The 27,540-nt window shown below is 56.0% G+C and overlaps 2 protein-coding genes and 1 non-coding gene across 9 annotated transcripts in view; 1 reads left to right on the top strand and 2 right to left on the bottom strand.

The window, feature by feature from the left end:
- Positions 1-237: 237 nt before the first annotated feature.
- On the bottom strand, positions 238-4,058 carry KREMEN2 (kringle containing transmembrane protein 2). 4 transcript variants are annotated; one of them, XM_024123631.3, is made up of 9 exons: positions 3,965-4,058; positions 3,552-3,726; positions 2,741-2,832; positions 2,518-2,642; positions 2,170-2,323; positions 1,395-1,727; positions 1,205-1,327; positions 1,037-1,121; positions 238-792 (listed from the first exon to the last, which is right to left on the bottom strand). In XM_024123631.3, exons 1-9 carry the CDS (start codon positions 4,056-4,058, stop codon positions 582-584), a joined length of 1,392 nt encoding a protein of 463 aa, XP_023979399.1. In that variant the 3' UTR covers positions 238-581. The 4 variants fall into 4 exon arrangements, with proteins under 4 accessions (XP_023979399.1, XP_023979400.1, XP_023979401.1 ...); XM_024123632.3 differs by having other exon boundaries at positions 2,170-2,206; XM_024123633.2 differs by lacking the exon at positions 1,037-1,121.
- A 6,692-nt stretch (positions 4,059-10,750) lies between these two features.
- FLYWCH1 (FLYWCH-type zinc finger 1) overlaps positions 10,751-27,540 on the bottom strand; it is a 28,518-nt gene continuing 11,728 nt past the window's right edge. For 2 of the 4 annotated variants that reach the window (XM_028498833.2, XM_028498831.1), the window contains 8 exons: positions 26,659-27,093; positions 25,934-26,395; positions 24,462-24,905; positions 24,025-24,288; positions 20,123-20,386; positions 18,904-19,176; positions 17,677-17,749; positions 10,751-11,868 (listed from right to left, as the gene is read on the bottom strand). In XM_028498833.2, the coding sequence (XP_028354634.1) occupies positions 11,829-11,868; positions 17,677-17,749; positions 18,904-19,176; positions 20,123-20,386; positions 24,025-24,288; positions 24,462-24,905; positions 25,934-26,395; positions 26,659-26,992 (2,154 nt within the window). In that variant the 5' untranslated portion in view covers positions 26,993-27,093 and the 3' untranslated portion in view covers positions 10,751-11,828. The remainder of the gene's footprint in view (positions 11,869-17,676; positions 17,750-18,903; positions 19,177-20,122; positions 20,387-24,024; positions 24,289-24,461; positions 24,906-25,933; positions 26,396-26,658; positions 27,094-27,540) is intronic. The other 2 variants (XM_028498828.1, XM_028498830.1) reach the window with 2 other exon arrangements.
- TRNAW-CCA (transfer RNA tryptophan (anticodon CCA)) lies at positions 15,084-15,156 on the top strand. Its single transcript has one exon. It is a non-coding gene; the product is annotated as a tRNA-Trp (tRNA).

Here is a 27,540-nt window from a genome sequence, read left to right as displayed (position 1 = left end):
CTTCTTCTGCTTAACCCTGCTGACAACCGGCCTCCACCTCCTCCCCTTCTCCAGGACCCCGCCCACTCATCCTTCCGCCTCCGCGGTTCCTCTGCATTCCAGGCTGCCACACGAAACTCTTTGCGATGAACGCCTTTAACTTGCATGTACACAGCCAGTCTTGGCACTGTACCCTCATAGCTCTTCCCACACGTAAGAAATTCCAGAGCCCTGTACCAAAATAGGTCCTTTATTCAAAGTCTATGGTCTTTTGACCACTTTTGTTGACCTCTCACATTTCACTTTGGGCAGCAGTCCAGAACCACCCCAGGAGGGGCTCAAAGACCCAGGTATCGAGGTCTATGAGGGAAGTCGAATTCCTCTTGCCCTTTGGCCTTGACCATCTGGACCCCGAGGGTCAGGTGAAGTTCCCAATAGTAGCACCAGATGCTTCCTGTCCGACGTCTGGCCTCCTTGAGATGACTAGAGGCCGAGCTGCCAGACTTCAAAGGGGCAGAAGGCCAAGGTAGACAGTGTGTGGCAAAGGGTCTCAGGAGTCTATCCCGCTGCAGGAGGGTCCAGTGGACCCTGGGGGTCCCGAGTCAGAGAGCAGAGATGAGTGAGCGCAGGGAACTCTGGCTGGAGGCGCTCAATGGCCGGTAACTCGCGGTTAGACTCTCAACCTGGGGGTCCCCGGGAGGACAGGGCAGGGCGACCCCTCGAGGCCGGCGGTACCAAACGGCCCAGCTTCTTGCGGGGTCCCGGGAAGGCCCCAACGCTGGGGGCCCTTTACCCGGAGCCAGCAGGCAGCTCCTAGAGAGGGAGCAGACGTCAGCCGAACCCCAACCAACCTCACCTTCAACACCTTGTTTTGCTTGTGATCCCACGCATCCCTCGAACGCGTGATCCTCGTCCTTAGAACCCAGGAGTTCCTTCCCTCCCTGTTCCCGTCGTGGGCCCTAGCTTCCCACCAGGGCCCCCCACGCCCCGGGGCACCGGGGCGGGGCGTCAGGCTCCCGGCAAGGTCCGCCCTCAGGTCCTGCCCCAGAGCGCGCACCGTCCGCGCAGCAGGCGCAGCAGCGACAGCAGCAGCAGCAGCAGCAGCAGCACTGAGGCGGCCGTCACTGTCAAGAAGACCTGGGCTGCGGGCACACGAGTGCGGTGAGGACAGGGCTTGGAAGGGGCTGTTCCCCAAACTCTCTCCCGCCTCCCACTCCCGTCTCACCCCCAATCGCGGCCTCTGGAGCCCCAGGCCGGGGGCTGCAGCTCACGTTGGCCCCGTCTGGGGGCCCTGCAGGGGTCTGGGCCGAGCCCTTGGAGGGCGCAGGGTCGTCGGCGTCCTGCAGCCCTGCGGAGAGGGGTGTGAGGCAGGCTGGCGGGGGAGCGGGCTGAGAGGGGACGCGGCGGGGCCTCACCGCGGTAGGTGAGCGCGAAGCCCTGCGCATGGCCGCGAGCGTCGCTGCGGAAGGTGAGCAGCAGTGCGGCGGAGCGCAGGCGCAACGGCCCCGGCGGCGGCGGGCGGGCGCCGTCGAAGGCGCGGAGCAGGCTGCCCGAGGCGGCGTCGCGCAGCTCCAGCTGGTCGCGCGGGTCCGCCAGCTCGAAGAGGCGGAAGGTGAGCTCCAGCGCGGCGCCCGGAGGGCCCAGCGCCCAGCTACAGTTCCGGTCCGGCCCGTACTCGTCCGGGAAGTCCGGGGAGTAGATGACACCTTGAGGTGCGGTCCAGTTCCCCTGGCAGGAGCCCACGGACACTGTGGGCGGGGCCGGCGGTCAGAACCCGGAGACCGGCGGGCTCCTCCTTCTACATAGAGCCCCGTCCCTTCCCAGCTAGGCCCCGCCCCGGACAGACCGGCCTCATCTTCGGACCCCGCCTCCACCCCAGGTTCAGCCCAACTCCCTCCTCCGACCCCGTCCAACCCATTCCATAGGCCCCGCTGTCAAACTATTAATCCCCTCCTCAAGTCTCGCCCTCAAACAATTCCTTTCTTAGGTCCCGTCGTCAGACCCAGACCTCTGGCCCCAGGTTCAGCCCAGTCCCCTCTTCGGGCCCAGTCCTCAACCCAATCCCTTTATTAGGCCCCGCCCCCAACCTACCGCCTTCCTTTCCCAGATCCCGCCCCCTGTCACGGCATCTCTGAGTCTCACTCAGACTCTTCCCCTCACCCGGGTCCCTCATCCCTGCCCACTCCTCGCCTTCGTAGATGCCCAGGCGCCCATCGCCGCCGCACAGCTGGCCCGGGTGGCCAAAGCAGATCTGGTCACAGTCGGTGGCCGGAGCCGGGCGTCCCCGGGCCAGGTCGCTTTCAGAGCCACAGAAACAGGCGTAGCCAGCCTCCACGCCCGCCAACTGGGAGCACAGACTGGGTGACCCCCGAGACAGGGGCTGGGGTGGGGGTGGGTTGGTGGGAGCCAGGGGTCGGGGTCGGAAGTGGGAATCGGGTTCAGAAATCAGTGTCAAGGTTTGGCCTCAGAGTTGGAAGTTGATTTGGGTCCTGAGGTCAAGGTCAGGGGTCACCACTGGTCTGGGCAGGTGGGCAATACCTGGTAGCCCTTCATGCGGCAGAAGCGAAGGCACACCTGGACCGTGAGCTTTGTTGAGGTGCCACTGGGGCCGCTGAGGGCCGGGGGTGCCCCGGAGTCCACGAAGCAGCCCAGGTACCCAGGCACTGAGGAGGCAGCAGAGTCAGGCTCAGTGAGGCGCCTCCAAAAGCAAACTCTGCCCAGGCAGCACGGCCTCCACCCTTGTCCAGCCCGGCCCACTCACTATGACACGTGGGGATATCACAGTAGCGCCAGTAGATGCCCTCCTCCGTCTCGGCCACGTAGCACCATGGCTGCACATCACCATCTGGGTTACTGTGGGTACAGGAGAAATAGTTGGGATCCTACCGTCCCAAGAACGGCAAATTCCAGCCCTGACCCACGGCTTATTCTCAAAATGGCCACCGTGTGTTAGAGAAAATTCTGGTTTGCCCACCAGAATGGATGTCGACTTCCGAGTGGACGGTGGGAAGTCATTAAAGGGCCCTGGGGGCTGATTTTAGGTCTTCAGCTGTTGCTAGGCTATGAGGACTTTGAGGCCATTTGTAGTATTAGCCCTCCACCCAGCCATGGGCCTCAGCCAAGTCCCTTGTCTTGGAATCCTGCTTTAAAGCAGAAGTGATGAGCCCTAAGCTTTGCGGTTCAGCAGGGAAGTGTCCTCCCGCTCAGCTCGGTCCCTGCCGCTTCAGACCGAAACTGTGGCTCTGAACCCCCAATCCCTCCTTCACCACCAGTAGATGTGTCTCAAAAGAAGCTGTGAGCCAAGGGCCCGGCCCCTCACTCCAGGGCTTGCCCTCTGACTACGCCACGCCCTTAAGGGCGCCTTGAGTGCCCAGGCCTGACCTGAGGCTCTGCAGAAGTTATGCGCCTAAAGCCCAACCCAGGTCAGAAAAGGTTCTACCCCACGCTTAAGCCCCGCCCCCAGGCCCTCGAGATGGCCCCTGTGCCCGCCCAGCAGAGACCTCCGCTCCGCCCATGCCGCGGCCCAGCCCCAGGCCAACGCCTGTAATAGTGCACTCAGCCCCGCCCCTCACCGGCAGAAGTTGTGCGCGCCCAGCCCCCAGCGGCCGTGGGGGTCGCTGGCGCTGCTGTAGCTGTGCTGCTGCGTCTGGTCCCAGTAGAGGCACGGGCGGCCAGCCCCGCGCGGGCCCGTGCGGTTCTGGTGGCCGCGGTAGTCTGCGCCATTCACCCGGAAGCACTCGGACAGGCCTGCACGGCGACGGCGGGGCCTGGGAGGTCCTGACCCTTGCCGGGCATCCTCACCCCACACTCCGACGCCAACTCCCGCCCGGCTCCCCAGCCAGCGCCCCCGGCGCCCCCGGGGCCCTCGGGCTGCTCAGCTGCTGCCACCACCTGCTCTGCCCCCTCGCCAGTGGGACTCAGGTTCTAGGCGCGGAGGCCGAGGAGGAAATGGTGACCTCGGCCCAGTAGCCGGGCCGCGACTCACCTGGGCTATGCAGGCTCCCAGCTGAGGCCCCGCGTGGCAGCAGCAGCCGGAGCAATAGAAGGAGGAGGAGGCCCTGCGGGGCCCGTGTCCCCATCGCCCCCAACCAAGAAGAGATCGCCCTGGCCCGCACAAGGCCCTTGTCACCCCTGGGGTCGCTCCGGGGTCTCCCAGGAGGCCTGGGGGGCGTTGTCCTCTGACAGTCTGTCCTCGTCCCCGCTCTGCAAGGCGCCCTCTGTCAGGGGCGGGGGGGGGGGGCGGTAATATCTCCCAGGGGTATTTGCCTCCTAGGGTTTCTGGCCCTGAAGGCGTCTCTCTGCCCCGGGCCCTACTGGGAGTCTCCCCGGGGGGACGATCTCTGGCCAGGGTTGTTCTCCGTCTCTGCCTCTCCGGGCTCGGGATCCTGCCTCGGCTTCCACACCCGCCCCCTCCCTCTGCCTCTTGCTCTCTGAGTCTCCCTCGCCCAGGTCTCCGACGCGCTGGCTCCTGCCCCCGTCGCGTCCCTCCGCGCGTCCCTCCCCCCGGGTCCCTCCCTCCCTACCCCCCCCTACCGAGGCAGGGAAGCCCCGCCCGAGACTGGAGCGGAGGCAGCAGGTCCAGACGCCTCCCACGCCCGCCCCCCATCTCCGGGACCCTCAGTGTCCCGGAGCGCGCCTCCCCTCCCTTCCTCCTCTCAGGGTAGGTGAAGGTTCCTGCGGGAGCGTGTGGAGGAGGCCCGGCCAGGCTGCTGGACAGAACGACCCTAATGGGGGAGACACAGGACCCTCTTCAGAGGCCACACGTCCCCGGGGCACCCGGAGTCCCCAGCTCATAGACACCCTTGAATGGAGTGCAGGCACGCTCTCCCACTCAGTCACCCATTCATTGTGAGACGCTCACACGCACACCCTCTTTCGGATCTTCACGCCTCTCCCTTCCCAGGTCCCAACGCCTCTGGCCTGAGGAAGCGCCACTCCCTGCCCCCGCACCCGCCCGAAGCGTTGGAATGGTGGCCGCTAAGTCTGGGACAGGCAGGGGCAGCTGGTGTCTGGGAAGGAAGGCAGCTGCGCCCCTGGTCCTAGCCTGTCCCCTCCTCTCCTCCTCCTCTCCCTAGGACCCCCAGCCCAGGCTCGCCGGAGCCCTCGCAGCGCGGTGGAATTCCCCCAGCGTTCCCCCCACACCTGGCGGGGGAGGGGGAGGGGGAGCAGGCCCAGACAGGCGTGGGGGGAAATTCCCCGCCCCCTCCCCCTGGCCCGAGTCCTCCGAGTCCTCTGATCTCCCAGCAGCGCCCGCCGGCTGCCCCCAGGGCTTGGGGAGAGGCCAGCGCAGGTGCGTGGGAGGGCGGGGGCGGGGGCCGGGAAGGAGTTGGGTGGTGGCCTGGGGCCCAGAGCGGCCCGCCCGGCCCCGATGTCTTGCCCCCAGTCCAGCCTGCCCACCCCTCACCAGTCCCCCACCAGGCTGTCCAGCCTGCAAGGACCTGTCTCTGCTCTGTCAGTACCCACCACACTCCTCCCCCGCCCCAGATCGGGGGCGCAGAGAAGATTCTAGGAAAGCAAAAGTGCTGGTGGTGGTGACTGGACCCTCGAAGACCTCGCTTCGAATGAGCCTGTGCCTCATACACAGGCTTGGGGGGAGGTGTGTGGGGGGGGGCATTATCCCAACGCAGTTGGCTGGCTGAGACTGGAGGCCAGCGCCCAGGTTGCCTCCTGGGGGGACCCTCTCAGCTGCCACGCTGGCCCGGGATCACCTCCCAGTTTCCTGGCCCTGCTGAGCAATGGACTGGGAGTCTCACCAGCGCAGGCTAGCCCAGCGCAGGGAACCCATCTAAGGAGGGAGTAGTAAAACCCATGGACCTGGCCCCGTTCTCCCTTCTGCTTGTGAGCTTGGGGGCTGCTGTGGCTCCATGGCGTTGTCCTAGGCTCTGGCCCAGGGAGAGCATCCTGGGGCAGCAGGCATGGGCGATGGGGGTGCGTGGAGAGCCTCGCTCCCAGGAGTCACCTGAGAAAAGGGCGGGGTAGAGGACAAAGACGACCAGGACCCCTCGTGCAGAAGGAAGGTCAGTGGCGGAGTGGAGGAAGAACTGACCCCTTTTCTGGCAGGAGGGTTGACAAAGAAGGGCTGTCCATCTGGTCCACTGTACTTTGGGCCCCCACTGCCAGGCTGATCTCCTGCAAAAGGGGTATTGGATGAAAAGAAGGGGGTGCTCAGTTCCAGGACTCAGGCACCAAGATGAGAGGCAGTATCCCCACTGCAAGCTCCAGTCCCAGGTGGCTCACAGAGCCTTGAACTAAGGAAGGCCTGGGCTCTCGCCCCCACCACTACCGGGGAGTTCAGAAAGGCTGCCTGCCGAGGGGCCCACGGTCCCAGTCAGGACCTCCCCCTGGTCTCCCCGCAGCAATGGTACCACTGTCTGGGAGGGCTGGGTCCCTACTGCCTGGCTCCTACCTGGCCCCTGCCTGTTTACTGACCCTGGCTCCTCCAGCTCCTGCACAAACAGCTGAACTTCATTTCCCTGCTTCCCTTGCATTAGGTATAGCCACAGGAGTGAGTTCTGGCTATGAGGCATGGGCAGGAGTGATGCCTTTCACTCCTCAATTCTCAAAGCAAGGGCCCGGATCAACAGCACTGACATCACCAGGGAGCTTGTTAGAAATGCAGATTCTCATACCCCACTCCATGCCTCCTTCATCAGAGCCTGCATTAACAAGATCCCCAGGTGTTAAAGTTTGAAAAGCACTGATGTAGACCCCTGCCAGTTCTGGTCTACAATAGCCTCAGTTTCTATCTCCTTCATTCACCAACTAGATGGAGGGGATACCTAGGGCCTAGGGGAGGGTGGAAGGAGCCAGATTCCCTAGCGACCTTGTAGAAGGAGCCCTCCAACTAGAAGTATCAGCTTGGGACTCTGCATGAGTGGAGAAATAAATATCTATGTGTTAAGCCACTGAGATCAGAGACTTGCTTGTTACAGCAGCTGGCACAACTTACGTGGACTAATACATTCCCCCCACCCTCATACAGTTCTTGTCTCCAAGGCTGGTTCCACTGAGAGCTGGGAGGGAGAATGTACCATGCCTCTCATTTAGCTTCTGGTGCCTTGTTGGCTGTCATTGGCATTCCTTGGCTCATAGAAGCCACTAATCACCCCAGTCTCTGCCTTCACCTTCGCATGGCATTCTCCGTGTGTGAATTTCCCCTTTTTATAAGGACACCAGTCATGTTGGATTAGGGGCCCAACCTACTGCAGTAGGATCCCTTCTAAACTAATCACATCTGCAACGACCTATTTCCAAATAAGGTCACATTCTGAGGTACTAGGGGTTAGGATTTCAACATGTGAATTCTGGGGGGACACAATTCAACTCATAACATCTTACTTACTTCTTGTCACTTTTCCATCCTTGCTGCTACTTCCCTAGTCCAAGCCACCACCATCTCCTACTTGGACTAATAGCTCTCTCAACTGAGGTCCAACTCCCCATGGTTACCCTGAACAGCTCTTCCAGCAGCCAGAGTCTTTTTTTGATGGGAGAAGGCAGAGGGGCTGTTCTAGTGCCCTCGGAGCCCTCAGGGGAACAGTAGGGTGGGCAGCCAGGAGAGGCTGGGCTCTGCAGAGCTGTGATGAGGATGCAGCCTGAGGCTGGCAGCCGCCCTGCCCTTTGTCTCCAGAGACTCCCTTGGGTACCTCTGGCTTCTGGTCCTTGAACCAGGTAATCATACCTGATATGGACACCTGGGAGAGAACACCTGGGGCAGGTGTTGTATGATGGGGTTGCATTTTAGAAAAGCCCTTGGCTATCATGAGGACAGATTGCAGAGAGGGGACACTGGATGCTGCAGTGGTCACAAAGGTGAAGGGTTGGGGCTCTAGGTGACTCAGGGGCCTAGGGATGGGGATGTTTATTAATACAAGGATTGACTAACAGTCTTCTTTACCATATGTGTGCCTTACTAGTGCTATGGACTGAATGTTTGTGTCCCCCCGCCCAGATTCACACGTTGAAACCCTAATCCCAATGTGATAACATGAAGAGGTGGGGCCTTTGGGATGTGTTCCGGTCAGGGTGGAGCCCTCATGATGTGTTAGTGCCTTATACGAAGAGGCCAGAAAGTTAGCTAGGCCTACCCCGCTTCCGCTCCCCACGTGAGGACACAGTAAGAAGGTGGCCAACTGTAAACCAGGAAGAGAGCTCTCACCAAAACTCAACCATGCCCGCACCCTGACCTCACAATCCCAGCCTCCAGAACTGTGAGAAATAAACGTCTGTTGTATAGGATCCCCCCTCCCTGCACCCCTCCCCTCTGGGGCCTATGGTATATTATGGTAACCTGAGTGGACTAAGACACCTGGATTCCCCAAATTCTCCCAGCACCAGAGGAAGGAACCCCATCAGCCTTAACACATAGGGAAAGAAACCACAGAGGCAGTGACTTCTAATGGGTCTGAGGTTTCTTTTCGGGGTGATGAAATGTTCTGGAATTAGATAGAGGTGACGGAGGCCCTACTCTGTGAATGTACTAACAGTCATTGAATCGTACACTTGAGTCGGTGAACTCTATGGTGTGTGGATTGTATCTCAATAAAGCTGTTACTAAAGAAAGAAAGAAAGAACTAGGCAGGGTGGCACTGGTGGAACTGATAGCTGACGGGACCTAGGGACAGGCAGGGCGGTGTTGAGGACGGCTCTGGGTTTCTACTTATGTGGTGGAGCCGTCAGAGGAGGGGGATGATGAGGACACTCCCCTTCTCCACCTTTGCTGCTGGTGACCATGGGATATCCAGGGCCAAGGTCCTGGGGGCAGTTGGACACACAGGTTTGGTTGCAGAAGGGAGGGCAGAGCTGGGGCTGCAGATTGACAAACCGTGAACCCTGAAAATGGCTGGGCAGAAAAGGGCTGAGGTCCAGTCCCCAGAACACCAACCACCTTGCTTATTGGTTGGGTGGGGGCCAAGGAGCCCTCAAAGGAGATGCAGAGAACCTGGGAGCCACCTTCAGGTCTGCAGGGATCAAGGAGGGGTGGTCAGTGCAGGAGGTGAACTCTGAGATGCACCCGCTGAATTTAGTGACAAGGAAGTCCTTGGTGCCACCCTGCAGGAGCCATCTTGACGGAGGACATGGGGACAGGAGGCTGGGCTGGGCCAGGAGAAGCGATTCAGTGACGCTCACCTCACAACCCCAGGGACAGGACTGAGGGCTGGGGCCCCTAGAGCCAGCCACTGGCCCATTTTTAAAATTTGAGTAACTTTTTGGCAGTCTCGCTGCTCCTTATGAACCTTTTATTTCAGATTTCATAATTGAGATGTTGTTGCGCCATCACCCAAAGGGACACAGAGATATATTAGCGGCTCCACATGGTGCAGACATAATGAAACAGGGTTTATTGGGGGAACTAGCAGCGGAGTGGAAATAAGGAGGAGGGCAGGACCACGCCCAGCTGTCGCTGTCCACCAGGGGCCAGCTTCCAAGAGGGACTTGCCTCTGTGCACTTTGCTCTGTGACAGGGATAGGGCAGGGGACATCTCTCTGGCTCTGGAACCGTGGAGGAAGTGGCTGTATGATGGGGAGCCTCTGGGGCTCGGTGGTGGGTGGTGAGTGGCCATGGGGCTACCCAAGGCAGCAGCGGTATCTAAATTCATGTCCATTGGGAGCTCTCGGTCCGAGCAACATGGACCATACCCCTGCCCTCTAAGGTCAAAGCAGGTACAGGGATGAGGATGAGTGGCTGGGCCCTGGTCAATGTGAGCATGGGGGCAGAGGGACAAGCCTGAGTCCTTCCTCTGACCCTGGGCCTGGAGCCCAGCCAAGGTGACAGGCATGAGACTCGAGATTGGGAGTCGCCCACCCTGCGCCCCATGGAAGACCTACTGTGGAGGGTGGGAAACCAGTGACCCTGCAGGCGTTCGGGTAACATTGGGACTTGGTGCTTCTCACCGGGCACTTCAGGCCTGTGTGAGGTTCCTCTTTGTGTGGGACTGAGCAGAGACCCAGCTGGTGCTGGCACAGACTTGACTGTCCTTTTAAGTTCAGGTGCCTTTCTATAAGTGTGGTCGCCTCCCGTGGATGTACACATCTGTGGGTCTAGGATTGGGCTGCATCTCTTCCCATAGGGCTGTCTTTGGCCTTGGCCACGGGCAGTTCACTCTTTCGGGGCAGCGTGCTCCATGGCCAAGAGCACTGCCCGAAACATAGCCCCTGTGTTGCGTGTCTACTGCAGGCGGCCAGCAGCACGATGGGTCTCTTGGCAGGTGCCTGCCTCCTACCTGGGAGGTGGGCTGTCACGTTGCTGGACCATCTTCATGACTGCTGGCCAGGCTGGTGGGTGAGGGCCCCATGGAGCCGGCAGGTCAAGAGATGGGACAGTTACCTGCCTGGGAAGGTAGCCAGGGTCTTGGGGGTCAAGGTTGCCCTGGCTTGGGGCTGCCAGTTCCACTTCAAGCTTGCCCCAGCTTATGAAAACAAGTCAGGGAGGACTTGGGATGAATCAGCAGAGGATCAAGGCCTCTCTTTCAGCTCCACGGGGGCTGGGGAATGGCCAGCAGAAGCTGCACTGTCCCCCCGTGGGCTGGGAGCAGACCCCTCAGCAACCTTTCTGAGGACTCCCACCCACTCCTAGTCCAGCGGGCACCTGGGCCAGGTGACCAGACGCTGCCCCAGGTGTGGAGGCTTCCCTCTGCCCAGCCAAACTCCATCACTTCCCACCACGTGGCACTGAGACATGTGGAGTGTATGCCTTTCTGGTGGCCATCTGTTGCTGCAAAGGGCAGGTGGACACACAGCAGCTCTACACAGTAAGATATAAAATCAGGTTTATTGCAGGAAATGTATAGGCAGAGGGACAGTGGGGGGGTGTCTGAGCTGTCACTGTCCCATGGCTGGACGGCAGGCTTCGTGGCCAGCTTGGCGGGAGGGAGCCTGCACCGTGTGCTCCCTCTGCAATTCAAGGAGCCCGCTGGGGAGGATGTGGCCCTGTTAGCAAGCAGCAGCCTCTGGAGTTCGTGGGGAACATGGGCCCACTGCTCCCTGCAGGCCGGCTCCCTGCTGTGCCATCACACGGGAGAAGGGGTTGCGCCCGCTGTCATTAGGGTCTGCCTCTCCTCCTGCATCAGGCAAACATGGGTGACCCCGGTGGAGTTTTCCCAGCGCTGGCTTTCTGCAGCCGTCAGGCTGGCTTCCAGGGCCCGAACAACACCTGCCCTGGGGATCGTGGACACTGGGTTTAATTTAAGTTGGAAAACAGCAAAGGGAACTCTAACAGAGGGAGTAGCAAGGCCTCTGGTTTCGGCCTGCTCTGTTAATGGGACAGCCACACCCCGGCAGCAGATGGCCAAGGAGCACGAAGGCCCACCTGGCACCTGCCCGGAAAACACCTGGGGCGGCTGAAACCGCACGGGGCAGCTCAGCCTGAAGAAGCAGGAACTTCCCCAAACGTGCCCCACCTTCGTCTTGAAGTGGCCTCCACGATGATTTTCCACTTTGTGGAGCTGAAGCAGGACCACACCCAACAGGAAAGCCCTTGGAAAGCCGTGGGCTCTGAAAACGGATGGGTATTTGCACCAGGGCAGGGGCAGGTGTCTTTGTGAACGATGCTTCCTTCCTCAGAGCTTTTGGTGGCCGTGGCCCTCCCCACGTCACTCCACGTCACACACAGCTGCGGGCCACCAGCTCCTGGGGCTCTTCTTTGTCGGCAGGGAGACACCATCGAAGCGTTCCTCCTGGGAGGCCACTTGAGGAAATGTTAAGGCTGTGGATGCTTTGGAAGAGTGAAAGAGGTTTTGTCGAGCAAAATCTAACCGGATGGGAAATGCCGGGGTTCTGTGTGGACCTGGAGCATCCTTGACGCAGGCGACACGTGAGGTTCCTCTGCTGAGTCCGGGAGGAGGCTGGCCTCATTGGGACTCGCTGTCCAGATGTGTATCTTCCACCTTCCTAATGACAAAGAACCACACATTCATGATATCCATGAAATCCAAACGTGGTGGAAAGAGATAATCAAGAAAGTTAAGGATTCCTGTAATCCCTTTCCCCTAGAGATCACCATCAACCAGATTGTTTTTATACACATTCATATACATGCATCACAGCAGTTCCTTTAAAACGTGAGATTGGGAATTCCCTGGTGGTCCAGTGGTTAGGACTCTGAGCTTTCACTGCCAAGGGCGCGGGTTCAATCCCTGGTGGAGGCACTAAGATCCTACAGGCCATGCGGTGTGGCCAAAATAAATAAATAAATAAATAACTTCATACCCTTTAGCTACACCCCCCAACATTCCTCACCCTAGGCAACCACTAATTTAATTTCTTTTTTTAGAAAAATATTTATTTATTTATTTTTGGCTGCGTCGGGTCTTAGTTGAGGCACGTGGGATCTTTCATTGTGGAGTGTGGGATCTTTTGTTGCGGAGTGAGGGCTCTTCGTTGCAGTGCATGGGCTTCTCTCTAGTTGTGGCACCCAGACTCCAGAGTGCACGGGCTCTGCAGTTGCAGAGCGCGGGCTTAGTTGCGCCTCCGCATGCGGGATCTTAGTTCCCTGACAAGGGATCAATCCTGCGTCCCCTGCATTGGAAGGTGAATTCTTAACCACTGGACCACCAGGGAAGTCCCTAATCTACTTTTAATCTCCATAGATCTGCCTATTCTGGACATTTCATAGAAATGGAATCATACAAGTTGTGGTCTTTTGTGTCTGGCTTCTTTCACTTATCATCACGTTTTTGAGGTTCATCCGTGTTGTAGTGTGTGTCAGTTCTTCATTCCTTTTTATGGCCAAATAATATTTCATTGTATGAATGAACCATGTTTTATTTATTCATTCAACCATTGATGGATATTTTGGGTTTTCACTTTTTGGCTATTATGTTTAATGTTGATATGAACATTGGTGTACAGTTTTTTATGGACCCGTTTTCAATTCTCTTGGGTGTACAACTAGAAGTGGAATTACTGGGTGAACAAATACTCTATGTTTAACTTTTTTTTTGTTTTTGGCTGCATCACGCAGCATGCAGTTTCCCCGACCAGGGATTGAGCCCTCACCTCCTGCACTGGAAGTGCGGAGTCCCAACCACTGGACTGCCATGGAAATCCCTATGTTTAACATTTTGAGGAACTGCCAGACTGTTTTCCAAAGTAGCTGTGCCATTTTACATTCCCACCAAGAGGGTATGAAGGTTCCAATTTCTCCACATCCTTTAAACACTTGTTATTGTCTTTCTGATTTAGCCATCTTAGTGGGTGCGAAGTGCTAGCTCATTGTAGTTTTTTGGGTTTTTTTGGCTGCATTGGGTCTTCATTGCTGTGCACGGGCTTTCTCTAGTTGCGGTGAGCAGGGGCTACTCTTCGTTGCAGTGTGTGGGCTTCTCATTGCGGTGGCTTCTCTTGTTGCAGAGCATGGGCTTTAGGCGCGTGGGCTTCAGTAGTTGTGGCACATTCCTGGACCGGGGCACGAACCCGTGTCCCCTGCATCGGCAGACAGACTCTCAACCACTGCGCCACCAAGGAAGCCCCCTCATTGTAGTTCTGATTTGCATTTCCTAAGGCTAATGACATTGAACATCTTTAATTGTGCTTATTGGCCATTAGTATATCTTGAACTTCATAAAAGAAATAAAATCTTTGAAATAAAAACTGTCTATTCACATCCTTTGCCCACGTGTTAATTGGGTTATTTGTCTTTTTATTTTTGCGGTTTGCGAGATCTTAGTTCCCTGACCTGGGATTGAACGGGGCCCTGGCAGTGAAAGCTCTGAGTCCTAACTGCTGGACCCCCAGGGAATTCCCTAAGAATTCTTTATATATTCTGGATACAAGTCCTCTATCAGATATGATTTGCAAATATTTTCTCTCATTCTGTGGATTGTCTTTTCACCTTCTTGATGGTATTATTTGAAGCACTAAAGTTTTTTTTTTTTTTTAATTTTTTTATTTTTGGCTGCATTGGGTACTCGTTGTTGCGCGCGAGCTTTCTCTAGTTGCGGCTAGCGGGGGCTTCTCTTCATTGTGCACAGGCTTGTCCTTGCAGTGGCTTCTCTTGTTGCGCAGCACGGGCTCTAGGAGCATGGGCTTCAGTAGTTGTGGCACACGGGCCTCAGTAGTTGTGGCTCGCAGGCTCTAGAGAGCAGGCTCAGTAGCTGTGGCACACGGGCTTAGTTGTTCCGTGGCATGTGGGATCTTCCCGGACCAGGGCTCGAACCCATGCCCCTACATTAGCAGGCAGATTCTTAACCACTGCGCCACTAGGGAAGTCCTGAAGCACTAAAGTTTTTTAACTTTGATGAAATCCAATGTATCTATTCTTTGGTTGTTGTGACATGTGGAAGTGTTGTCTACCAGGGAAGTTTGCCTGAGACTAGGGATCCAGGGTTTTTATTGGGCGTCAGTTCTGTAGGCAGAGGGTACCTGGGAGAAGAGCTACAGTCACTGAAACTCCAAAATCTCAAAGAAAAGCAAGTGTTCAGCAAAAAATCGCTTTTTTTGTACAAACAGGTAAGAATGAGCAATTGTTATCACTTAGGGATAGTATCAGGGTCAAGTCCTGGAAGCATCCTTGACCTTGACCCTGGAAGCTAAGGGTCAGCCTTGCAAGCAGGTTGTTCTAAGGACAGAAGTTGCAGGCCTGCTGTGTTAAATCTGTTCTGTACACAAGCTGTATGATATTGATTTACAGCTGGGAAAGCAATCTTGCATTCCTGGCATAAGTCCCATTTGGTCATAGTGTATGATCCTTTTTTATGTTGCTGGATTCAGTTTGCTGGCATTTTGCTGAGAATTTTTGCTTCTATGTTCCTAAGAGATATTGCGCTATAGTTTTCTTTTTTTAATTAATTAACTAATTAATTAATTTATATATTTTGGCTGTGCCAGGTCTCAGTTGAGGCACGTGGGCTCTTCATTGTGGCATGCATGCAGGATCTAGTTCCCCAACCAGGGATCGAACCCAGGGCCCCTGCACTAGGAGCACGGGGTCTTACCCACTGGACTACCAGGGAAGTCCCTAGTTTTCTTTTCTTGTGATGTCTTTGCTTGGTTTTGATAACAGGGTATTGCCGGCCTTACAGGATGAGTTGGGAAGTGTTCCCTCTTCTTCTATTTTTGGGAAGAGTATCTGAAGGATCTTCTTTAAATATATGGTAGAACTTGGGACTTCCCTGCTGGTCCAGTGGTTAAGACTCCATGCCTCCAATGCAGGGGGCCCGGGTTCGATCCCTGGTCAGGGAACTAGATCCCACATGCCGCGTGGCCAAAAAAAAAAAAGAACATATATATATATATAAAATATATATATAATATGTATATAAGTATATAAATATATATTTATATATATCAATACATATTATATATATATATATATAACATATATATATGGTAGAACTCATCAATTAAGTCATCTAGGCCTGGGCTTCCCTGGTGGCGCAGTTTTTGAGAGTCCGCCTGCCGATGCAGGGGACACGGGTTCGTGCCCCAGTCCGGGAAGATCCCACATGCCGCAGAGCGGCTGGGCCCGTGAGCCATCCGTCCGGAGCCTGTGCCCCGCAACGGGAGAAGCCACAGCAGTGAGAGGCCCGCGTACCACCCCCCAAAAAAAAAAAAAAAAAAGTCATCTAGGCCTAAGTGGGAATCTTAGTTCCCTGACCAGGGATCAAACTTGTGCACCCTGCAGCGGAAGCACAGAGTCTTAACTTGTGGGGAGTTTCAAAATGACTAATTCAATCTCTGTACTTGGTTTAAGTCTATTCAGATTTTCTATTTCTTCGTGAATTAGGTTTGGTAGCTTTCTAGGAATTTTTTCATTTCATCTAAGTTATCTAATTTGTTGGCATGCCATTGTTCACAGTATTTCCTTATAACTGGTTTTTCTGGTCTAGCTAAATGTTTGTCAATTTTGTTGATCCTTTCAAAGAAACAACTTTTGGTTTTGTTAGTTTTCTCTATTTTCTTTTTTTTTTTAACATTAAAAAAATATTTATTTATTTATTGTATTCTTGCCTGCGTTGGGTCTTAGTTGCGGCACACGGGATCTTTGTTGTAGCACGTGGGACCTTTTGTTGCTGCGCACGGGCTCTCCGTTGCAGCACACGGGCATCTCTCTAGTTGTGGTGTGCGGGCTCCAGAGTGCATGGGCTCTGTAGTTTGCAGCATGTGGACTGACTAGTTGAGGCGTGTGGGTTCAGTAGTTGTGGCATGTGGGCTTAGTTGCCCCACGGCATGTGGGATCTTAGTTCCCTGACCAGGTATCGAACCCGTGTCCCCTGCATTAGAAGGCGGATTCTTTACCACAGGACCACCAAGGAAGTCCTTACTTTTCTATTCTCTATTCCATTAATTTCTATTCTAATAGCTATTATATTCTTCCTTCTGCTTGCTTCAGGTTTACGTTGTTCTTCTTTTTCTAGCATTCTTTTTCTAACACGTCTAAGTTTGAGTTATTGACTTGAGAGCTTTATTTTTTTATTATTATTATTTTTAATTTATTTAATTTATTTATTTTTGGCTGCGTTGGGTCTTCGTTGCTGCGTGCAGGCTTTCTCTAGTTGCGGTGAGTGGGGGCTACTCTTCCTTGCGGTGCGCGGGCTTCTCATTGCAGTGGCTTCTCTTGTTGCAGAGCATGGGCTCTAGGTGCGCGGTCTTCAGTAGTTGTGGCTCGCGGGCTCTAGAGCACAGGCTCAGTAGTTGTGGGGCACAGGCTTAGTTGCTCTGCGGCTTGTGGGATCTTCCTGGACTAGGGCTCGAACCCATGTCCCCTGCATTGGCAGGCAGATTCATAACCACTGTGCCACCAGGGAAGCCCGAGATCTTTATTTTTAATTTTTATTAAAAAAATTTTTTTTTGGCTGCGCTACACAGCATGTGGGATCTTAGTTCCCTGACTAGGGATTGAACCTATGCCCCCTGCAATGGAAGCGCAGAGTCTTAACCACTGGACCACCAGGGAAGCCCCTCAAAGTATTTTCTAATCTCCCTTGTAATTTCTTTGAGTCACTGGTAATACTTATAAGTATGCTGTTTAACTTTCATGTATTTGTGAGTTTCCCAAACTTTTTTGTTATTGACTTCTAATTTCTTTCCACTGTGGTCAGACAACATACTTTGTATGATTTCAATCCTTTTAAATTTGTGGGGTCTGGGGACTTCCCTGGTGGTCCAGCAGTTAAGACTCTGTGTTCCCAATGCAGGGGGCCTGGGTTTGGTACACGGTCAGGGAACTAGATCCTGCACGCTGCAACAAAGATCCCCCATGCCGCAACTAAAGACCCAGTGCAGCCAAATAAATAAATAAATAATTTAAAATAAATAAATAAATTTGTGGGGTCTGGTTTTATGGCCTAGATATGATCCATCCTGGGGGCTGTCCCACATGTGCTTGAGAAGGACGTGAATTCTGCTTTAGGTGGTGGCCTCCTTCTTGCTCTGCATTCTCCCTTGGATCCCTTGTTTTGGGGGGAGATAGCTGTCATGTTTGAGGGCACTCAAGCAGCCCTAAGGAAATGTCTACATGGTGAGGAACTGAGGCCTTCAGCCCATAGCCATGTGAGTGAACAGGCCATTTGGAAGCACTTCCTCCAGCCCCACTCAAGCTTTCAGATGGGTGTACCCCCACTGACATCTTTCCTTCAACCCCAGAACCACCCCGCCCAACCACTCCTGAAATCTCGACCCACAGACACTGACAGACAGTAAATATTTATTGTTCTTAGTCACTAAGTTTTGTGTAATTTGTGATTATGGTAATACAGTTACCCATAGCTCTGTTGGCTTTCAGGAGCACAAGACTCGAAGCACAGTTGAACTTCAGGCAGAAGTTTTGTCTTTTCTGAGGAAAAAACATTGAAAACATGGATTAATAATTCTTTTCTTGCTGAAGCTGCCAGAGGCAAAGGCACAACTCCTGGAACGATGACCTCAAGGCCCTTGAGGATGAAGAAAACCAGGTGGAATGACTCTGATTGGGGGAGTCATTGGGGGAATTCTGGTTTTCTGATGCCCCAAACTACCTATGCCTGGTAAAATAAGCTGCTGGAGATCCTGAGTCAGTCTTCACCTTGTCACCAAAAAGACTGGGAGGCAACAATCTCAAAGATGGCACGCCCTTCACCCCAACAAAGGCAAACCACAGCGCCTCCTCCTTGGTTAAGCTGAACAGTGGCTTTCTCATGGAAAAAAATTTTTTTTTAAAACAGAAATCAAGTTTCTTTTGTTTGTTTGATACAACTTGGATTCATTCCCGTATTTTATAAGATGTGGCCTTTAATATTTCCATATAATTAATATGAGACACATAATGCTTTCTAAAGACTGGTTTTACTAGAAAAATGGTACAGATGAACCGGTTTGCAGGGCAGAAATAGAGACACAGATGTAGAGAATGTATGAACACCAAGGGGGGAAAGTGGCGGGGGGGTGTGGTGGTGTGATGAATTGGGAGATTGGGATTGACATATACACACTAATATGTACAAAATAGATAACTAATAAGAACATGCTGTATAAAAAATAAATAAAATAATTTTTAAAAAAAGACTGGTTTTACAATCTGTTTATCTGAAGGGAACCCATTTTCAGTTTGATACAGTTAATTATTTGCAAAACTACGTGTGTGTGCGCACGCACGGGACCACTCATGCTTGTGTGTGCACACACATTAGTATATTCTTCTAGGGTGGTCTATATTTTTTCATCAGATTTTCAAAAGATACTACCATCCATAAAAAGTTAAGACCTCTTAGTATAAAAGAGAGGAGAAAAATGGCAGTTAGAAGGGGAGTTGGTTTTAAGGATGGGACCGATTTATGTGTGTTTCTAGGTTCAGGAGAAGGAGCCAGTAGAGAGGAGGGGTAGAAGACTGGAAAGGTAGGAAGGCCAGGGAACAAAGGTCCCCAGACAGTGCCTGTCCCCTGAGGTGTCTGAACCTCGGGCTGGCAGAGACCAAGATACCCACAGCTCTCTCGCCCCCACTCCTGTCTGTACCTGGGTCCTCCTGCTGGGCTGTGCTGGGGAGCCGCTCCCGCTGCCTCAGGGCCTCCAGGCCCGCCAGGTCAGGCAGGTGGCAGTGGCTGCGCATGACGGTCACCCGCTGGCCCTGGGTGATGGCCCGGCTGCGGCAGCCCATGCGGGCTTGGTCCCGGCACATCCAGTACACCTTCTCCCCGGCCGCCTTCTCCTTCCTGTAGAGGAAGGACTCGTACACCAGGAACCTGCCCCCAAGAGAGGTCCTCAGGAACTCCAGGGGCTGGAGGGTTTCTGGAAGGAACATGACGTGTGAGTGGGGTGCCGGGGCCAGGCCTTGGAAGCAGAGGACAGAGCCTGGGTGCCAGGGACGGAGACTGCTTCCTTTGTCCCACCAGCCAGCTCCAGCCAGGAAACTGCAGACCCCCCAACCCCCGCAGGTCCCACTTTGGTCCCTGCCCTCTACCCCAGCCTGTGCTGCAAGGCCCTGGGGACTAAAGCTCAGGGCACCACGGCCCTGATGCCTGGAGTGCAGACTGGCTGTGTGTCTGATGGCTGTAGTGCTTTTGGGGAGGCTGGCCCTGCAGCCGTCCAAACACTGAGCTTTCCTGCAGGCCTCTCCTGACCCTGCTTGGCCTTCATGCTGGCTGGCAAGCAAGCACCCCAGGGCAGGGGCTGGGCTGAACTGGAATACTCTGGAAGGGCCATGGTTGGTCTGGACAGTGCACTAGGGGCCTCCCGGCTCCCTGTCCACCCTCCCCTCGGCCAGCTGGCAACCAATCAAATTCTCCCTTTTGAGACTTTTAAGAATCTGAACTGAAAGCTCCTGACATGTTGGGGTTGGGATGGCCCGAAGGCACTGGCAGGGGTGGGGAGGAAGAGGGGAGACAGAGGGTCCCCCAGGTCCAGGAGCACTGCCCCACAAATGGGTGCCAAGCACTTCCTGCAGCTGCCAGTAATGCCACTGCAGCCCCTGGCCCCGTTTTCTCCAGCGGTCTGAGTGGGTTTCTCTCACTGACAGCCCATCCCAGATGAGGACCAGTGCCATTAGTGCAGAGTCCAGATGTGGCCCCTGCCCTAAGGGAGCCCACAGCCCAGGAGGACAGACACCACTGGACATGGGCCACAGGAGGAATGTCCCAGCAGGCAGCCTCCAGCCTGCGTTGAGCTGTCCCCAGGGGCTGCTGGGCCAGCAGGGAGACCAGGGCCCGGCCCCTGCCTGCCCCCCTCTCACCCACACCTGAGCCTTCCCTCTGGGCCGGGCTGGGGAGCTGCTCCCGCTGCCTCAGGGCCTCCAGGCCCCCCAGGTCGGGCGGGTGGCAGTGTCTGCGCATCACCATGACCCGCTGGCCCTGGGTGATGGCTCGGCTGCGGCAGCCCATGCGGGCCTGGTCCCGGCACGTCCAATACACCTTCTCCCCGGCCGCCTTCTCCCGCCTGTAGAGGAAGGACTCGTACACCAGGAAGCTGCCCCCCAGAGGGGTCCTCAGGAACTCAGGGCCTCCTGGGGAGAAATGGGAGAGGGGGTCGGGGGAGGGAGAGCCTGGAGCCAGGCCTGGAGCCGAGGAACAAGCGGGGCCGGGGCCCCGTTCTCAGAGCCTAGAGCAGCATGGCTCCTGGCATGAGACCCACGGACCCCACCCCACGCTGCATCTACCTCCTCACAGCCCAGGACACAGGCCCCCCATCCCCCAGACTCAGCTTAGTCTGAGCTCCCAGGGCTCCTTTCCCAAGCCTGGAAGAGAAGGGAGGCGGGAGAGTGGTGAGGTGGAGGTCGCTGAAGGCAGAGCCCATCTCCCCCACCTCGCGGCACCTGCAGGAAGGCGGTGTCTTATCCGAGGTGCCAGCAATGGGATGGCACAAGGGCCTCTCGCCCCTGCTAAGTTGGAGGAATTAGTGGACAGGCCCTATGGGGGATAAGCAACCAGGAGCGAAATGGGAGTTGTGTGCAGCCCCTTGTGCGTGGTGGGCAGTGGGGCTGTGGAAGGGTCCACTCCCCCAGGGAGCCAGGCTGGGTGGGCTTTGACCTGAGGGCAGGAGGGGAGGCAGGGAGAGGCCTGGGCCACTGTCCTGACGTGTTGAGAGGGGGGACCCGGAAGGTGGCCATGCCCTTCTGCTCCGAGGACTCCCTTCCCACCGCCCAGGCACCAGGACCACACAGGAGGGGTGGAGGGGGACTCGGGGGTCCATCAGCACAGCAGCGGGGACGGCAGCCGTAGTGGGGGGTTGGTGAGAATGCCCTGGAGAAGGGGGGGCCGGGGTGGGGGGTGAGTGGCCGGAGGGGAGGTATATGATGTGGGGCATGTTTCTGCTCCCCCTGCACCCGACGAAAATGTCCACTGAGGGATGAAAAAGGCACAGGGCATGAGGCCAGAAATTCAGAGAGGAGAGGAGACGGCAGAGATGCTGACCCAGGTTAGGCGCTGGGCAGAGGGGGTCACCTGGTCACAGACCTGGCAAAGCAAGAGCTCGCCCAGCCTCAGGGGGGAGACTCTCAGAACAAGCAGAGTCCAGTGGCCAAGTCTAGGGAGGCCCGCGGTCCCTCCAAAGGAGGGGTCCAGGGCAGGCCCCAAACAAGGGGACTGACGAGGACTGTCTGCCTGAAGAGCAATGAGACAGGTGCCCACCCTGGGGGAGGAAGAGTCTGGGATGTGGGGAGGAGGAGGAAGTCTGCACTGACATGAAACTCCCTGTTTCCCTGCCCAAGTCCCTGGAGCCGGCAGCCAGGCTGAAACCACCGCAGGAGGTTGGTCCTGGGGCACTGAGGCCTGGGGTCTCGAGGGTCGCCTGGTCGGCACCCACATACAGAGCATGTGGGTCTCTCCTTAAACCTGGCTAAGGACCACTGGCCACGTGGGTCAAAGATTCTCACACCATCTAACATGATGAAAAAGTCAAGACTCTTACACCAAGTACCACAAATGAGACCATGCAAAGCGATTTAAAATATATACAACAATCATTCCCCCTTTAGTTTTGCTGCTTTATACAACTGTGTGATTGACAGAAAATTGAATGGCATGTACCTGGCTGGAAAATTTCACCAGTTGACAAAAAAAAAAAAAAAAAGAGAGAAGCTTCACCCTGAACGGCAGAGACTAAAGAAACTCATAGAGAAAAGGTACATGGAGAAAACAAGGCCACTGCCAGAGGCTGGACGGCAGGGCCGCTGCACTCCTCAGAGGATGGAATGCAAAGGAGTTCAATACAAGAGTGAAAGTTAAAAAATTAAATAGAAGGACTGGAAAGCAAAATCAAGGAAATGTCAGAAAAATGGGGACTGGAAAGTCATTGAACACGAGGAAATTTTCATGAGTGAAGGACACGGTTTCCGGCCTGAAAAGGCCCCAAGTGCCCCCAGCACAGCCATGTACCACAGGGATGGAGACACGGACCCTATAACTTCAAGCAAAGACCCCCTGCATGCACCTCGGAAAGATGCAGTCATTCGAGCACAAACACCAGACAACCACGGAAAAGGAGCCACAAACAGCCACACCTCCACTGCAGTGTGTTCCCACTCAGCCGTGGACAGATTTATAGAACAAAAGTGCAACAGTGGGGCTTCCCTGGTGGCGCAGTGGTTAAGAATCCGCCTGCCAATGCAGGGGACAAGATTCGAGCCCTGGTCCGGGAAGATCACACATGCCGCGGAGCAACTAAGCCCGCGAGCCACAACTACTGAGCCTGTGCTCTAGAGCTGCGAGCCACAACTACTGAGCCCACGTTCCACAACTACTGAAGCCCGTGTGCCTAGAGCCCGTGCTCCACAACAAGAGAAGCCACTACAATGAGAAGTCCACACACTGCCACGAAGAGTAGCCCCCCGCTCGCCACAACTAGAGAAAGCCTGCGCACAGCAACAAAGACCCAAAGCAACCAAAAATAAATAAATAAATAAATAAATAAATTTATTTATTTATTTATTTAAAAAAAAGTGCAACAGCTGCCTCGAGAGGAGGGGGCAGTGGGTAACTTCTGGGTCCTTGCCGTCTCTGGTCAGAAGTCAACAGGAGATAAAAAACCAGTTGACAGCAATGGAAGGAAGCACACTTGAGGGAAGAGGGCAGCAGATGCCCTCAGGAACAACGGAAAGGGGACTTCCCTGGTGGTCCTGTGGTTAAGACTCCGTGCTTCCACTGCAGGGGGCACAGGTTCAATCCCTGGTCGGGGAAGTAAGGTCCTGCATGCCGTTCTGCACAGCCAAAAAATTAAAAAAGGAAGCAAGGACGGAAGAAAGAAAACAAAAAAAGGAACAATGGCTGAGTGGTTATTCGGGGTGGCAGTTGGGGATAAGGACGCGGCGAGGCCAGATCATCCCTAGGTACATAAACGTTATAAGGAAATGGGATAAAAAGAGAGTCAGAAAAAAAAAAAATCAGAGATCTCGAGTTTGAGAGAATTTTAGTGCCAAAAAGGCTCTAAAGGTGACTCAGATGACTCAGAAAAGTATGGGACTGGGAACCCCCGAGGGAGAGCAGGGAGTAGAGAAGGCTGGGCCGAGGCTGCTCTTAGCAAGATGAGCCGGAATATGCACGTTATTGTGGCCACAAGAGTCAAACATAAACACTGTGGGGCCAACAAAGGTGGGAGGAGGGGGGCTGTGACCTTGTCATAGAGCCCAGAGGGACAATGGTAGATGCTCAGGCAGAACAGCTGGAGGAGAACAGAAGCCAATGACAGGAACGGGTCACCTTCAGCCCTTAAGCCACGTCTGTAGGACGTGCTTGTTCCTGGACACGGTGTCAGCCACCCACACTGGAAAAATGAGAAACCAGCTTGTGTAATTAGCTTTCTCTATGAATCCTATACATTCTTAAGAAAAAAGAAAGGATGAGAAGGAGGAAAGGGAGCCTGGGTTGATCAAGTGCTGCAGAGATTCTGGGCTGGTCTGAGCAGGAGAGTGAGGCCCACTGCCCAAGAGAAAGAGTGACGCCCCAAGTCACCTAATCGACTTGGGGATAAGGTGAGGTAGACCAGGATGGGGTGTGGGGGTAGGGAGAGGAGACAGGAGGGAGCTGTAACCTTCCAGAGGGTCCCCAGTAAGGATGGGGAGGATGCTTGCTGGAGGTCAAGAGAGAACGGGGCGGGCAGTCTGGGTCTTCTGACTGTCCCCCGAGGCTGCTCCCCGGTCTGGCCTACCAGAGCTCCCTCGCTGGGCCGTGCCAGGGCGTTTCTCTCGCTGCCGCAGGGCCTCCAAGCCCCCCAGGTCGGGCGGGTGGCAGTGGCCTCGCATCACTGTCACCCGCTTGCCTTGGGTGATGGCTCGGCTGCGGCAGCCCATGCGGGCCTGGTCCCGGCACGTCCAGTACACCTTCTCCCCGGCCGCCTTCTCCCGCCTGTAAAGGAAGGACTCAAACACCAGGAAGCTGCCTCCCAGAGGGGTCCTCAGGAACTCAGGGCCTCCTGGGGAGAAATGGGAGAGGGGGTCAGGGGAGGGAGGTTGGAAGCTGGGGTGTGAGCCGGAGCAGGGCCTGGGGCTGGGCCAGGCCTGGCGTCGCCCCCCTCCCACCTCCTGGGACCTCGGGGAGCAAGATTGGAGTGTGGGCAGAGTGCCAGGCCAGCGAGTGTGGACTCACCCAGGTCCTCGTCCTGGTCCTCCTCGCCTTGGGGCTGGGCCAGGAGGTCCTGATCTTTGGCCTTTGACCGCTTTCTGGGCCGAGGCCTGGTGAGAGTCAGGGGGCCTGGCCCCCTGCGGTAGAACAGGCTGTCCACGCCTTGGAGCAGCTTGTCCGCTTGGCCCCCGGGGCCGCCCGGCCTGGCCTGCAGCAACTCCATGGCCTTCTCCTGCTGCCGCCGGGCCTCCAGGCCCTCCACGTCAGGCGAGTGGCAGTGGCCACGCATGACAGTCACCCGCTGGCCCTGCGTGATGGCCCGGCTGCGGCAGCCATGCAGCGCGTGGTCCCGGCATGTCCAGTACACCTTGTCCCCCACAGCCTTCTCCCGCTTGTAGAGGAAGGACTCGTGCACCAGGAAGCTGCCCCCGTAGCAGGTCCTCAGGAACTCCAGGGGCGGGGGCCCTCCTGGAGGAGGAAGTGGGGAGGGGGCTGGGCAGGTGCAGGCTGGCGGAGCTCTGTTCCTTTAGTTTACTGTGCAGGGCAGGGCCCTGGGTGCATCCCCACTGATCGCCCACCCAGCGCCCCAAGGAGGCTGTGCGGCTTCTCTCCTGGTGGCTGGTGAGGAGGTCATGGCTCTGGGTGGTCAAGCACCACGTCCCAGGTCACACACTGGGGAGGGCCAAGCTGGCTCTGATGCCACACCCTGCCTGCTCAGTCACTCCTGGCCATACTTTTTCTTAGGGTTTGTTTGAAAATTGTATCTAATTTTCGAATAACACATGCACACGCCATAAAATGAAATGGGACCAAAAGATACACAGTGAAAGACAAGTCCTTCTCGCCCAGCCCCCGGCACCCAGCACAGCAGCCGCCTTAAATCCCTAAATCCTTCAATCTTTTCCAGGTCTGGAGGCACCGAGCCTTTGGGACCAAGCCCACCTCCCAGATACTGGTAATAAAAACTGCCGCAAAGAACAAAACCAAACCCAACAAACAGAGAATAAGAACCTCTACAAAGACTCCATCTACCAGTTACTCAGTGACAACACACGCTGGACCAGGGCTAGCACTTCAGCGCCAGATCCCTTAATGGCGATGCTATCACACATCTTAGGAGCGACCTCCTGACCTGCAGAGCTTCAACAAGGCTGCCCAGCTACATGAGGCAGAGCTGGATCTTGAACCTGGGGCACAAAGCTCAAGCCTCCCACCAGGCCGATCTTCCCAAACTTCAAAGGTTACCAGAATCACGTGGGGTCCATAAACCTCAGGTTTTTGCATCAGGAAGCTCCAGAAGGACCGGGCCGCCTGGTTTACGAGCAGTAGTTCTAGCCCTTGGGCTTAATGATTACTTGGACGCACTTATATTTTAAAAATCATTTGACTTTGATCACATTAAGAAGCCACGTGGGACCCACATTTATCTTTGGGCAGAGGAAAGGGCTGTGGTTCCCACCTGCCTGAGAGTAGAGTCGGGGTGGGGGGGCACTCACCGGTCCCCAGCGTCGGGCGTTTCTTGGGAGGCAAGCTCAGCAGCGACAGGGCTCGGAGCCCCTCATCCTCCTCGGGGGCTGGCTTGCTCAGCACTGGCCCCAGGGCCAGCTCCGGCTCCTTGGGGCACAGCCATGGGCCCACCCCCTCCAGGGGCTCCTCCACTCGGCCGCCGGGGCCCTGGGGATCCCCCAAGCCTTGGGGAAGGGCTGGGCTGGGCAGCTTCTGTCTCTGGCGCCGGGCCTCCAGGCCCTCCTCGTCGGGCGGGTGGCAGTGGCCCCGCATCACTGTGGCCCTCAGGCCACGGGTGATGGCCCGGCCCCGGCAGCCCAGCTCGGTGTGCTCACGGCACTTCCAGTATACCTTGTCCCCCACAGCCTTCTCCTGCTTGTACAGGAAGGACTCCAGCACCAGCAGGCGGCCCCCAAATGGGGTCCTCAGGAACTCCAGGGGCTGGGGGGCTGCTGAAGGCAAGGGGAGGGCCAGGTCAGCTGACACAGAGCAAGGCTTGAGCCAGGGGCACGGATGGGAACACAGGGATTGGGGTGCCCTGGGATGACATCCTGCGATCGTCACACCAGCCTGGGTCAAGGTCTAGGAGGCCCTGCTCAGAGCAGGGAAGAGATGGCCAAGGTCACCTCACTGGAAAGGCGGGTATGCGAAGCCCAAGTCTGAGCATGCAGGGCCACAAAAGTGGCCAGACAGGGGCAGCTGGCCCGGAACTCACCTGTGTCTGGCTTGCTGTGTTTCAGTTCCTGGGTCTGGGGGCTTGGTTGGCCTGCCCCCTGCTGTTCCTCTACTGGCAGGATCTGGGGGGTCCCAGCCAGGGTGTCAGGGCCAGACATCTCCAAGGACAGGACACAGTGCACTGCTTTGGGCTGGGAGTCCACTCCATCCCCATTCTCAGTGGAGGCCGTCAGTAGGACCAGTTCGGAGAACTCCGTGGGCTTCGTGGGAGCTGCAGGGACGACATCTGTGCCCGGCTCAGGGGACTCAGGGGAGGGCTCCTGGCCGGCCTTCACGCTCTCGCCCTCCTGCTCACTGGGCTCGGGCAGGGGCATTCTGGGACCGATGGCCTGGCCTCCAGACCACGCTCAGGCCCCAGCAGATGGGTTTCTCCTCCACCTCCCTGGAAGGAACCCAGCAGTTCAAGGGCTCCGTCCTAAGGCAGGAGGCAAAATCCCATTAGTGGAGATGCCCTTGGACCTGGGTTCAGGAAGAATCTGGGCTGGAGGTTGGGGCAGATGGGGCTGCCTCGGTGCCCTCGGGGAAGGACCTGAATGGAGCCAGAGAACCCTGGGCTGGTGATTCTGCTCTCTTGGTAGCCTTGGGTCTGTCACCTCCCCCAGCCAAACCTCACTTTCCCATCTACAAAATGTGCCCCAAACAGGGCTCTCAAGGGGCTACTGGGGTGACCAAGGTGCTGACAGCTGTGAGTTACTAGGAATCCAGGCCCACAGGTGCTGAGCACGGGGTGAAGTGCTTCCACAGGTTTTTCCATTTAACCTTCAGCCCCATGTTATGAAAGCTGATCTTTCTCATTGACCCAGGTTACAGATGAGGACACTGAGGCATGCAGCCATGAAGGCAGAGCTGGGAGTACAGTTGA

The sequence above is a fragment of the Physeter macrocephalus genome, chromosome 14 (genome assembly GCF_002837175.3).
Source record: "Physeter macrocephalus isolate SW-GA chromosome 14, ASM283717v5, whole genome shotgun sequence".
NCBI classification, from domain to species: domain Eukaryota; kingdom Metazoa; phylum Chordata; class Mammalia; order Artiodactyla; family Physeteridae; genus Physeter; species Physeter macrocephalus.
This window is presented reverse-complemented; position numbering and strand designations above follow the sequence as displayed.